The sequence below is a fragment of the Notolepis coatsorum genome, assembly GCF_963971535.1.
Source record: "Notolepis coatsorum genome assembly, chromosome: 1".
NCBI classification, from domain to species: domain Eukaryota; kingdom Metazoa; phylum Chordata; class Actinopteri; order Aulopiformes; family Paralepididae; genus Notolepis; species Notolepis coatsorum.
In genome coordinates this window covers 250483006-250497402 of record NC_140165.1, presented here as the reverse complement: position 1 = coordinate 250497402, position 14397 = coordinate 250483006, and the positions used below count along the sequence as shown (strand labels likewise).

The window sequence follows — 14397 nt, the reverse complement described above, 5'->3', positions numbered from 1 at the left end:
GATCTCACCGATGGGCTTGTCTCATGCCGTTAATTGGCGTCAGTTCTCCCATTAGCAGCTTGAGCATGGTGGACTTTCCTGCTCCATTCTCTCCCACCTGGAACAGACAACAGGACACGCAGTAAAGCAGGATGAAGTGACCGAGTATTAATGTTTAATCAGAGCTTAGTAAGAGTGTATTAATGTTTAATCAAAGAGCTTGGAGTATAGTAAGAGCGTATTAATGTTTAATCAAAGAGCTTGCAGCTTGGAGTATAGTAAGAGTGTATTAATGTTTAATCAAAGAGCTTGGAGTATAGAAAGTGTATTAATGTTTAATCAAAGAGCTTGGAGTATAGTAAGAGTGTATTAATGTTTAATCAAAGAGCTTGGAGTATAGAAAGTGTATTAATGTTTAATCAGAGTATAGTAAGAGTGTATTAATGTTTAATCAGAGCTTAGAGTATAGTATGTGTATTAATGTTTGATCAAAGAGCTTAGAGTTTAGTAAGAGTATTCATGTTTAATCAGAGCGTAGAGTAAGAGTGTATACATGTTTAATCAAAGAGTTTAGGAGTGTATTCATGCTAAACAAGCTAGCCTAGCATATCCTAGTTGTCTGTACATCATCAAAAAAGGTGAAATATGTCATAAATATGCCCCCAAAATATAACAAAAATCACTTTAAAAAAGATCTTCCAAATGACATTCCGAGTTTAAAATGTCAATACATTTCTAAGACCCCAAACATTGCAAAGAAGTTGCTCAATCAGATAAGCCTCCTCTACGTTTATGTCCCACTCAATTCATCTGAGCTCTCATGTCTGCATATCTTTCCCCAGAGCTTGATGATGGAAGTAGGAAGGGAGACCACCGTCTCTTCCTAGGCTACTCAGGCGTAACCTTAGTAACGTACGATGCAGATGCGGGACTCCAGGTCAGCGGAGACGTTGAGGTTAGTGAAGAGACGATGTTCTGGAGTATAGTAGAACTCCACCTCATCTAACTGAAGGATGGGAGGAGACAGCTTCTCAAAGTTATCTGGGAACCTACACACACACACACATGAATCAGAAAAGCTGCAGACATACACAAGTCTACACAAATGTATTTAATGAAGGTTTTGTATATATTTAAAGGGGCCCTATAGGGTTCGTGCTGGTTTCAACAAGTTTAATTTAAGACTTTTTAAGTCCACTTTGAAGAGAATTTAACACCTATTTCGGTTGTAAGTTGTTTTCAATAAAAATAATAATTTTCAAGTATAAACAAAATATCAACAAAACATAATTATAAACGTACACCATCTATATCCCATATCCCTTTCTCACAGGTGACCTACACAAACATATTTAATGGAGACGTTGTATATATTTACATGTACACACACAGATGGACAGACAAACAAACGTCTACAAAAGTGCACACACACACACACACACACACACACACACACACACACACACACACACACACACACACACACACACACACACACACACACACACACACACACACACACACACACACACACACACACACACACACACACACACACACACACACACACACACACACACACACTCCAGCATCATTCTACACGACAGAAGTCTGGTCTCGTACTTTAAGGTGACTTCAGTTTCCTTCTCTAGGGGCTTCAGTTCAGGCCTGCAGGACAGAAACAATACATTTATAATAACAACACATTAATAATAACAACACATTAACACTTTGGTTGCCTAAGGTTAAATTAATGATATACCATAGATTGCCAGCGCTATTTGTCTATGGAGAAAGTCCCCTTCTTTGCAGGGCTATAACTTTTTAAATTCTATTGCTACATTGCCATTATTAGGGCCCATTCAAAGTCCTATATGTATTGTTCATTGTGTAGCAACGTTAAACTTTTTCATTCACATATTCATAGTAAAGTATGGTCTAATGTATAAGTATGTTTTCATCTCTTTCTGCAGCTCTCTCCAGAACGTGATATATAGCCCCAAATGCATTATATTGATGATGAAATACAGTTTGATGGCAATCAGCGCGATATAAAAAATTCCAACTAGACGTACTTCTAGAAGTTACTACACGTCATCTGATGTTGACCGGATGGGCGAGGGGGCGTTTATAATTCCGTGGGCAGCGTTATACCAATCATCTAATGTGGGTCAAATGTTGATAATATCAGTTATTATCGAAGAAGGTAACGTTACACGCTGAAACTCACCCCAGTCTCCGCGCGCCGTTGGGCGATCATCGTCGAGTAGAAATTTTATCATTATGGGATATATTATTACCCGGTCCATCTCCAGCTTGTATAATGGTATATACGTCCAAATCATGTTGTTTATCGAGTTATTGGCAATCGATCGCTATGTAGAGTGACGAGCTAGAGTCACGGGACATGTACCGAGTGGCCGGAAGCAATACGGACGTCTAGCAAAACCTCTAGTGCGCTTCCTGTTAAGCGCTTGCGCCGATCGGCCACCAGATGGCGCTCCTGAACCGCCAGAGAGCTCAGTGGGTCCTGCTGGTGGATCTCAGGCCAGCGGAGGGACATTATGAATCCGATCGCAGATTTTTGAAATATTGATATAAAGACGACGTACAGCGTCCCCTGGCAACTTTAGCATGGCCAGCAAAGACGTCTAAAGACGGCTCCCGGCACCCAAAGTGTTAACACTTTCAATGCCAACGACAAGATATCCCGTTTGTTCATGCCGACCGTTCATTGGCAACGACGATAGATCTCGTTTGTTTTTTTATTAGCGATTTGAATTCATATTTCATCAATCTAGTCTCACGTTAGTGCTGCAAACTCTCTCTGAGCTCCATTGGGAAAATACCGCCCACTATCGTCTCCCTGTGGTACTGCACCCCTTTGGAATGGATTGCATGAAAACACATGGGAGGGGGGGGGGGGGGGAATCCAGCTTCCTCATTTTACTTCACTTTAAGTCACCCGAGAGGATCCAAGTCATTGCAGAGCCCCAAAACAGCGTGGAATACATATTTCCAGTACCCAGCATTGGATCAATAAACGCGATCGATATTTGGAATGGCGATCAGGAATTGGAATCATCTTTTTGGAGCACATCTGATCTGAGGTAAGGAATCAATTTTTACCAGTCTTAGGATAATCAGAGCTTTTTTCACAGATATATCAGCGTGTGCCCTATGTGTGTGTGTGTGTGTGTGTGTGTGTGTGTGTGTGTGTGTGTGTGTGTGTGTGTGTGTGTGATCAGGAAATAAGAGATTCGATTTTTCAGCTCGCTTCTCTAGCGTGCATAAGTACTAGGGCTAGATGCGGTTAGGTGGCCGAGCGGAGATTGCGTTCGTCACCAACCCCGGAGCTGTGAGCTGGATTCGCCTGTTCGAATCCAGCTCACAGCTCCGGGGTTGTCACCAGCTTGGCTGGCCGTTCACACTAATACAATTGGCTGTATTAGAGGGTGGGAGAAGCTGGCGGGGTGGGTCCGGGTCGCTGTAAACAGCGACTCCTACAGTTCGGTCGGGGCGCCTGCTAAGCACGGATAGGACCTGAGGGGGATAGTGTGATCCTCCCACACGCTACGCCCTCTCAATGAGAATCCGCGCTGCCAGGTGAAAAGAAGCGGTGATTGGCTGGACTTGTGTCGGAGGAAGCACGTGGTAGCCTCCACTCAGATGATCCGACTGTGGGGGGTAAGTGCGCAGCGACCAGGAAGGGATTGGGAATTGGCATACGACTAACATTGGGATGGGAGAAAATCGGAGAAAAATGGAGGAAAAAAAGAAAAAAAAAAAAAAAAAAAAAAAAAAGGTACTAGGGCTGTCCCCGACTAAGGATTTGGATGGTCGACTATGATTGGCCAAAATCATATTTATATTTTATTTATTTATTTATTATTATAATTTTTTTTATCATTCCATTTGGGCTGTGGGGGGTGCTTAATGTCTGAAGGAGTCGACTGAAGGCTTCTTGTCCTCTGCAAAAGCATGCAATTGGTCCACTGATGGATACATCTTGATATTTTGTCTAGTCTAGTGTGTTCATTAGATGGGTGAAATCCTCTTTCAGTGCCTCTGTGCCTGTTTTCGTATGCAGTTAGCCTCTGGTATGCGTGCCATTAGCGTTAGCCACGCTTCTAGGCCTCTTTTCTTTTGGAAAGAATGATATAAAAAATAAAAATATATAAATATTTTCTTTAAATTTCTTTTATATATATATTCGACTAAGAGGTTGGCCAGTCGACTACGGCTCCTTTCGACCGATTAGTCGACTAATCGACTAATAGGGGTCAGCCCTAATAAGTACACATATACTATCGATAATCTAGTGTTTATTTGAAAACGATTCATAAATGTTTTTTGTGTATTCCAGAATATTCCAGTAAAGGGCGATTATCACAGAATCTTTATATTTTCCTGAAACTTAAAAAAACAAGCGTTTTTCAAAATGGTATAAAACGGAAATTAACCGATTAAAAAGCAATCCGTTTCGACAATGTTGACTGCAAACAAGTCATTGATAAGCAACGGCCAGATTAGACACATAGCCATAATTTAAGTTTATGCGTTTGCAAATATGAGAGCTCTATCATTGAAGTGGGTGGTGGCAAGGAAGCACTAAATCGTGCACTGAGCTCCGGCATTAAAAGTGTTAATAACGAATTTAATAACACATCTACAATAACAATACATTTATAATAATAAATGTATAATAACAATACATTTATAAAAAATGTATAATGACAACAATACATTTATAATAACAATACATTTATAATAAATGTATAATGACAACAACACATTTATTATAACAATACATTTATAACAACAACAATACATTATAAGAAGAACAATACATTCTGGAAAGTAATGAATGAAACAGATTAGAAGGTAGAACTCACAGTTTCTCCAGGAGTTTGAGTTTGCTCTGCACCTGTGCTGCTCTGTTAGCGTTGTACCTGAACCTGTCGATGAACACCTGGAGAACCACAGAGAAACAACCAGTTAGGAGCCTGTCAGGCCTGGTCCCTGCTTCAGCACAGTCAGAGAAGAGAAGATATTCCTCTGTTGATTATAGACAATGTAATTTACTCCAATTAAAAATGTGGAAAAAATGGCATGTTGTGGTTATATTATACATTACAATAAATATAGGCAATAAATAAATGTAATCTGAATATATACTATGGGTAAAAGTAAACAGTATACACAAGGTGCAGGTGAGGGTCTGTAGTACCCTACGGGTTTTGGTGGTTAAGAGTCAGACACACTTGGTGATCAGACACCCCTAATAGTTCTCAAGCTGCTCTCTGTACTGTATGTTATATCATCTTAGTATCTGAATATGATCTCTGTACAGTATGTTATAGCATCTTAGTATCTGAATATGATCTCTGTACTGTATGTTATAGCATCTTAGTATCTGAATATGATCTCTGTACTGTATGTTATATCATCTTAGTACCTGAATATGATCTCTGTACTGTATGTTATATCATCTTAGTATCTGAATATGATCTCTGTACTGTATGTTATATCATCTTAGTATCTGAATATGATCTCTGTACTGTATGTTATATCATCTTAGTACCTGAATATGATCTCTGTACTGTATGTTATATCATCTTAGTATCTGAATATGATCTCTGTACTGTATGTTATAGCATCTTAGTACCTGAATATGATCTCTGTACTGTATGTTATAGCATCTTAGTACCTGAATATGATCTCTGTACTGTATGTTATATCATCTTAGTACCTGAATATGATCTCTGTACTGTATGTTATATCATCTTAGTATCTGAATATGATCTCTGTACTGTATGTTATAGCATCTTAGTACCTGAATATGATCTCTGTACTGTATGTTATAGCATCTTGGTACCTGAATATGATCTCTGTACTGTATGTTATAGCATCTTGGTACCTGAATATGATCTCTGTACTGCACTTGTGCCTCATATTCTCTGTGCTGGTTCTTCAGTCGGTCCTCTTTGGTTTTGACAAAGTTCTCATAATCGCCACGGTAACTGTCCAGCCTCTGGGAGTGGAGGTGGATGATGTCAGTTACCACGGCATTCAGGAAGTTACGGTCGTGAGAGACTACCAGGATAGTGGACTGCCATGTCTGAGAGAGGAAGAAGATACCATGTTAGCGAGGAGAGGAGAGGAGAGGAGAGGAGAGGAGAGGAGAGGAGAGGAGAGGAGAGGAGAGGAGAGGAGAGGAGAGACAAGAAATGATGAAAGAGAGGAGAGGATAGGAGAGGAGGGGATAGCAGAGAAGAGAAACGAGAAGAGATGAGTAGAGGAGAGAAGAGAGAGGAGAGGAATGGAGAGGAGGGGGAGGTAAGGAAAGGGACAGAAATTAAATGAAAGTCATAAAGATTCAACATTCACACTCTTAACACTTTGAGTGCCACGGACGCGATTTGTCGTTAGTTCATGCCGCCAGTTGAGTGCCACCAACGACATATAGCATTTGTTTGTCGTATTTCTTTTTATTAGCGATTTGAATTCATATTTCATCAATCGAGCCTCACGCTAGTGTTGCACTCTCTCTGAGCTCAATTGGGAAAATACCGCCCCCTATCGTCTCTCCCTGTGTAACTGCACCCCATTGGTTTAGACCAGGGGTCGGCAACCCTAGGCACGCGTGCCACCATTGGGAGCATTTTGATTGACAATTAAAAAAAAAAAAAAAAATGTTTACTTCACTTTTAATATTTAGCACTGGACTGTTGCCGCATTTATCTTTTTGAAATCCTCCCACAGGTTCTTTTTTGTAAGTCGACTCTTTTGCACACCCCTATGACATGTCAAATCACCTCTTGAACAGCCATTGGCTACACTTTTTTTATTTAGTTTGATTGAGGTGTGTCACACTGTGTGTGGGGCCTCGCGCTCGCATTTCCCATTGTAATCATACACAGTGCCGCGGTTGCGTTCTGCATAGTTGTAGATGTCATGATGGCAACCCCGCTAGCTAAGAAAGCTAAGGTAAATGAGCTTTATGTGTGTGCTTTATGTTTGGAAAATGTTCTTAATGAGGTTATGGCTACGGTGGTAACGATTGTTAACTTCATATGTAACGGCCAAAATGGATTTAATGTGCAGTGGATTTATGTGACCAGGGGGTGGCGCTTCTTTTATTTAAGTGTCAGGTACACCTGTATGAGGAGGAGTTTTTTTTTTTTTATTGGTCTTTTCCCCCCTCCATTTTCCTCCGATTTTCTCCCATCCCAATGTTAGTCGTATGCCAATTCCCAGTCCCTTCCTGGTCGCTGCGCACTTACCCCCCACAGTCAGATCATCTGGGAGAGTGGAGGCTACCACGTGCTTCCTCCGACACACGTCCAGCCAATCACAGCTTCTTTTCACCTGGCAGCGCGGATTCTCATCGAGAGGGCGTAGCATGTGGGAGGACCACACTATCCCCCTCGAGTCCTATCCGCGCTTAGCAGGCGCCCCGACCGAACTGTAGGAGTCGCTGTTTACAACGACCCGGACCCACCCCGCAAGCTTCTCCCACCCTCTAATACAGCCAATTGTATTAGTGCAGACGGCCAGCCAAGCTGGTGACAACCCCGGAGCTGTGAGCTGGATTCGAACAGGCGAATCCAGCTCACAGCTCCGGGGCTGGTGACGAACGCAATCTCCGCTCGGCCACCTAACCGCCATGAGGAGGAGTTTTGACCCGGAAAGGGCAATGGTTTTTGACCGCACGCACGAACACGCCACAGGGCGAAATGTTTGTAGGCAATTAGGTATTGTATTCATTATTATTTAGTCAGTTTAAGGAACAAAAGCAAGGATATTCTGTTTGCACGGTGAAGCAAATAAATATCATTTTCCAAGTAAAGCTGCCTGCATTGTATCATTGGGACAAGGACTGTTTGGTATCAGATCAGACATTTAGAAAGGAGCGTCAGCCAAGTCCATCTATGGGATCAAAATGCTCAGTAGCTCCGTATAAGACGGTAGCTCCTTTAATATTAGTCAAATACTGCTCGAGGAAATACAAAGCTTGCATGTCCCGCTCTACTCCGCGGTTAGGTGGCTACGCTGTGGAACAGTTTGTCGGCTGCTTTGATAAAGAAAGGCCAAGACTACCCGGCCAGAACTCGAGGACGAGAAGTGAAGTGGGTTGTGAAACTGATGTTTCTCACGGATATTACGCGACACGTCAGCGAGTTCAATCTCCTCAATCGCTCAAAATTAAAATGAATAGGCAAATGCGAGTGAAATGGTCATCTCATGTATGTATGTATGTAGCCGTTTGTCTCCATCGCGTTGTTTCCCCCAATTCAGATTTAGGGTTATGTATCTCGAGGCTGGAGCCAGCATTTTTAGAAATCAAAATATAGTCACCCTAGGATACAACCATAATAATAATATGGTTAATAATAATATAATAATAATGTAAAAATTATCATTACAAATACCTGATTATGAGATAAAAATGTATCTTTAAAATGCTGTTACAATGCATGTAGCCTACTGTATATGGATGGAATATTGTTGATATGGCACACTAGTTAACAAGATCATTTCAAACTGGCACTTCATGTCAAAAAGGTTGCCGAATCTTTTTGGATAACATCTGATCTGAGGTAAGCAATTTATTTTACCAGTCTTGGGATAATCTGATCTGTTTTGACCTATATATCAGCGTGTGCCCCATGTGTGTGTGTGTTGATCAGGAAATGAGAATATATTTTTCAGATCGCTTCTATAGCGTGCATAAGTACACATATACTATCGATAATCTAGCATTTATTTGAAAACTATTCATAAATAGGACGAAAAATGACAACGTTTTTTGTGTATGCCAGAATATTCCAGTAAAGGGCGATTATCACGGAATCTATATATTTCCCTGAAAAACAAGGGCTTTTCAAAATGCTATAAAACGGAAATTAACCGATTAAAAAACAATCCGTCTCGACAATGTTGACTGCAAACAAGTCATTGATAAACGACGGGCAGATTAGACACATAGCCATAATTTAAGACAGAGATTATGCGTTCACAACGCTATCATTGAAGTGGGTGGTGGCATTCAACAGGGTTTTACCACGTTAACAAGTGGAAACCAAAGTGTTAATGGAATGGCTGCAATGACATCATGGGGTTGCCATGGGACTGACCTGTAGATAGGTCTCCAACCATAAAATGGCTCTGACATCCAACATGTTAGTGGGCTCTGGAACACAGACATTAGTCAACCATTAACTACAACCACTACTTCAGAAATATCATTCAATTAATGTCGGGAACTATTTACAATAATAACAGCTTACCATCAAGTAACAAAAGATCCGGCCTGAAAGCAAAGACAAAAACACACATTACTACTGCTGCTGCTGATAATAATAAAATGGTATATAAAAGATATTCAAGGTAACTTCACATCCAAAAGAGAAGCCCCCCTACCATAAAAACATCAGCATCATGGATGAACTGGATATTGGATAAAACTATGTAATTTTATTCCACAGATACATGGTCCCTATAGGGAGGTGTAGTGGTTACGTCATGTTTCCCGCGCGGTCCACCCCTCTTGAAATCGCCATGTATTTCCAATGGACCCATTTCTAAATCGTCTAGTTTAAAACAAATTAAGCATGAACATTGGCACGGTGTACCTTTCTGTGTGTATTCATCCACAATCTATAGCTCAACATGAAAAAAAATCGCAATTAATCGTAAAGGTAGCAAAATAACAACGTTTATGTTTTCGTTCACTGAGGAACTACACTTCTCTCTGGCGCTGCTGACAGGCAATTGTAGTTATTTTTTAACAAATTAAAAACCTTATAACTACCTTTATTTCAACCAAAAATGCTTAAACAATTATGTTAGTGATAGAACTCATTTTGTGCAAAATGGAAAGCTTGCCAATGTTCATGAGGCCGAATTGTTACAATAGTCGATAATCCATTTTCCTAATGATAAATCCCTATACGGGTGGACCGCACAGGAAACTAAAGTGACGTCAGACTACACCTCCTTATAGGGAAGGTGGACCAAAGATCAGGAGACGTTTAAGTCATTCAGTGTTTTCATGCACCCAGAAGCACCAATCTGACTTTTTCAGTCACAATGCGATACCTGGGCTTTGGGTATCGGCCGATACAGAGTACCGATCCGTTACTTTTAATGAACTGTAGAGACTTGGGCCGTCATTTTGGAGTCATTGGACAAATATATTGAGATATAATACATTTCACTCCATTAGAAATAGTTAACATGTCAGAAATTCAGCAGATCAAGTCACTTGATTTTATTTCTGGCATGTTAAGAAGTGTTTTTCTTGGTATCTTCTCCGATACCAATATTCTATTTTAGCCTAGAGTTCTGATTGTGAGTAATGGTGTAGCGTCCTGATTGTGAGTAATGGTGTAGCGTTCTGATTGTGAGTAATGGTGTAGCGTTCTGATTGTGAGTAATGGTGTAGCGTTCTGATTGTGAGTAATGGTGTAGCGTTCTGATTGTGAGTAATGGTGTAGCGTTCTGATTGTGAGTAATGGTGTAGCGTTCCGGTTGTGAGTAATGGTGTAGCGTTCTGATTGTGAGTAATGGTGTAGCGTTCTGATTGTGAGTAATGGTGTAGCGTTCTGATTGTGAGTAATGGTGTAGCGTAGACTCACTTAGCGAAGAGGGCTCTGGCCAAAGCTAACCTCATCCTCCATCCTCCAGAGAACTCCCTGAGAAGAGAAAACACATCAACCTTAATGTCACTCAATCACATTCACTCCATGTAGGTATGGTAACTTGGTATGGTAAGATATCTTGGTATCTTGTGGTAACATCATATGGTTAAGCATCTTGGTATGTTATGGTAACTTCATATGGTAAGATATCTTGGTACGGTATGGTGTCTTGTTAAGGTATGGTATCTTGGTATGGTAGGGTATCTTGGTAAAGTATGGTATCTTGGTAAGGTATGGTATCTTGGTAAGGCATGGTATCTTGGTAAGGTAGGGTATCTTGGTAAGGTAGGGTATCTTGGTAAGGTAGGGTATCTTGGTAAGGTACAGTATCTTGGTATGGTACAGTATCTTGGTATGGTACAGTATCTTGGTATGGTACAGTATCTTGGTAAGGAAGGTATCTTGGTATGGTATCTTGGTACGGTCTCTTGGTATGGTATCTTGGTAAGGTACAGTATCTTGGTATGGTACAGTATCTTGGTATGGTACAGTATCTTGGTAAGGAAGGTATCTTGGTATGGTACGGTATCTTGGTATGGTATCTTGGTACGGTATCTTGGTATGGTATCTTGGTACGGTATCTTGGTATGGTATCTTGGTAAGGTACGGTATCTTGGTAAGGTACAGTATCTTGGTATGGTACAGTATCTTGGTATGGTACAGTATCTTGGTAAGGAAGGTATCTTGGTAAGGTACAGTATCTTGGTAAGGTACAGTATCTTGGTATGGTACAGTATCATGGTATGGTACAGTATATTGGTAAGGAAGGTATCTTGGTAAGGTACGGTATCTCGGTAAGGTACAGTATCTCGGTAAGGTACAGTATCTCGGTAAGGTACAGTATATTGGTAAGGTACAGTATCTTGGAAAGGTACAGTATCTTGGAAAGGTACAGTATATTGGTAAGGTACAGTATATTGGTAAGGTACAGTATCTTGGAAAGGTACAGTATCTTGGTAAGGTACAGGGTACTTACTTGGTTGTCTGTGTTTGCATTTTAGGAGAAAACCCAAGTCCAGCCAGAATGACTGAAGCTCTGTTGGGAAACAAAGAGACAGGAAGCATGTATTAAAATACACACAGATACGTTCATGTCCAGTCTTGTCCATAAACAGTGACAAACCGACAGCAGACATAAACACTGTCAACCCGACAAGCAGGTTGAAGCAGACAAGTTAATTAGGCAGACAGCAAACACACACATTCTCACAAAACAACACACAAATATGAACACATTGCACACACATTATTTTCCTCCGATTGCCTGTGTTCTCACCTGGCGGGGGCCTTGTCTGCATCGATCTCGTCCAGCTTGGCGTAGATCTCCGACAGGCGAACAGTCTCCAGGCCATCTGCACTGCAGTGAGAAATCAGACGGCACAGAACTCTTAGAGAAACGCTTCAACACTTCACAGCCTCTGGGTTTCCCACCAATCACTACTCAAGTAAAACAAAGTCAAAATTGTTTGCCGTCACAATAATATTATTTTTATTCATTTATTAATATCGTCTTGTTTTTATATGGAGGTCTACTTTCTTGATTCTAACATTATTTTATAAATGTCTAAGTTCTATGTTTTGTTTTAAAGAAAGAATCAATAAAAAATATTATTGAAATAGAAATGTGTTTGCCGTCACAAAGGCCTTGCATAGAGTGTTTGTGTAAATCTTTCTTCCAACATGGCTGACCTGTGTGCAGTGAGAAGGTAAAGCATGACTAGGGCTGCCGCGGTATTGATTTTTTCCTTACCGCACAAATTTGCGAAGCTATTGAAACCGCCGCGGTAACCGCAAAATAAATAAAAAAAAAAAAAAAAAAAAAATTGTAGTCTATTCTTTATAGCATATAGCCTGCCTCTAGTCTAAATGTCTATCTTTAGAGGATGACTTTGCAGCATGAATATTGTTTGGGATTCGGCAAGCACGCATTCGTTATTGAAAGTGAAACACAGACAACATAGGCTACTGAACAGTGAACACTGTTTATTGGCGCTTGCAGTGAGATACAACGTGAGGCTCACTCGAGGTAGACGGTGGACGGGTCTGTTGAGGAGCTGAGGCGCGCGCCTCTCTCCCCTTCCCGTCGACCAAGAGTGAATACCTGTAGTCCCCAGGGCTCTGTCCCGACCGGTGTCCGGATCCCCCCCGAAAGGATGGGTGAGCCGCGGCCGGGGAAGACCGGGCGAGCCCGACTTAACGAGAACCATAAAACCTGAGCGCGGTGTGGCTCCAGCCCCTCGCGCGCCGCCGCGGTTCCCAACTCCCCTCTCCCTCACGGGGAGAGGCGGGGGGGATTCGAAGTCTCCCCTCTGGTCGCGCGCCGTTCACTTGGTGTCGCGGGCAGGGGTGGTAGCGCACGGCGGTTACCCCCCCCGACCCTTTCTTCTTCTTCTTCTTATTATTATTATTATTATAAAAAACAGCGGTGATGCGGTATTCAGCTTAACTCTGCGGTGGGCGTGATGTAACAGCGCGGTAACCGCGGCAGCTCTAAGCACGACATATCACTGTTCCACTGTGACTCGTTTACAAGATCCAGTCATAAAACACCAAATCACTACTGTGGCAACCCCAAGCCACCACTGGGCGCACCTGGAAGCGGAAGCCCAAATATGGGCAGAGCCTAGCCATTGTAAATGGCTGCTTTTTTTATATAGCGCTTTTATCCAAAGCGCTTTACAATTTGTTCCTCACATTTTACCCATTCACTCACACGCCGACGGCGGAGGCAACCATGCAAGGTGCCGACCTGCTCATCGGGAGCCATTAGGGGTGATGTGTCTTGCTCAAGGACACATCGACACGCTGCCCTCGGGAGGAGCGGGAATCGAACCGGGAACCTGCGGATTGCCAGACGACTGCTCTACCTCCCGAGCCACTGTCTGACCCCATTGTGTGCCGTCACATAGCGCGGCCTTCCATCACCAAGCCCAGTGGTGGCTTCGATGTCGCCACACTACACGATGTATTTCTCATATCGCCGTTGTCTTGCACATAGCGACCGACCCGTCGTATCTTCCAACATGGGGGGAGGAAGAAAGCGGTACCTCTGGATACCCACCTGTTCTCCCTAGCCTTCAACCCCCCCCCCTCCCCCCTCCAACCTGATTGATGCTTGTTCCTGTCGCTCTATGTTTCTGTGTTATCTCATGCTGCTTTCCCCTGTTTCCCCCGTGGTCTTATGTTCCTTTTTAGTTTCTTTGTTTTACCATGTTCCTCTGCCTACTGTCAGCGACTTCGGGTCCTTGAGAAGCGCTATATAAATTAAATGAATTTTTTCTTTTTGATCCACTTTTTCTCCCATTTTCTATATTTTCTCCCATCCCAATTTCGTATCATCCAATTCAACCCTCCCCTGTCACGGACGCTGTTTCTTGCCTCCCACAAGCCGGCTGCAATGTGGACTAAGTCATACATAGCACAAGTCCCCTCCGGTACTTGAGGTAACAGCAGTCGCATCTTTTCACCTGCGCAGCTCGATCTCTCAGTGGCGAGGAGTAACGCGTGGGAGGCTCACGCTGCCCCCGACACTTCCTGATTCTACTGCGCAGGCGCACCAACCAACCTGTAGGAGTCGCTGTCCACAATGCCCGATCCCCACCCATCAGTTTCCCACCCCCTAATACGGCCAATGTGTATTAGTACGGACGACCAGCTAAACTGAAAGCAAATGTGGAGCGCTGGGCTCGAACAGGCGAGTCCAGCGTCTCCA

The 14397-nt window shown here is 42.4% G+C and overlaps 1 protein-coding gene across 1 annotated transcript in view; it reads right to left on the bottom strand.

Moving 5' to 3' along the window:
• Positions 1–14397, bottom strand: part of abcf3 (ATP-binding cassette, sub-family F (GCN20), member 3) — a 68508-nt gene that overhangs the window by 11693 nt on the left and 42418 nt on the right. The window contains exons 8-17 of the mRNA XM_084316049.1: positions 11962–12042; positions 11662–11721; positions 10623–10679; positions 9273–9295; positions 9120–9175; positions 5900–6100; positions 4875–4951; positions 1603–1647; positions 896–1028; positions 9–97 (exon numbers count right to left, since the gene is read on the bottom strand). Of these exons, the coding sequence (XP_084172175.1) occupies positions 9–97; positions 896–1028; positions 1603–1647; positions 4875–4951; positions 5900–6100; positions 9120–9175; positions 9273–9295; positions 10623–10679; positions 11662–11721; positions 11962–12042 (822 nt within the window). The remainder of the gene's footprint in view (positions 1–8; positions 98–895; positions 1029–1602; positions 1648–4874; positions 4952–5899; positions 6101–9119; positions 9176–9272; positions 9296–10622; positions 10680–11661; positions 11722–11961; positions 12043–14397) is intronic.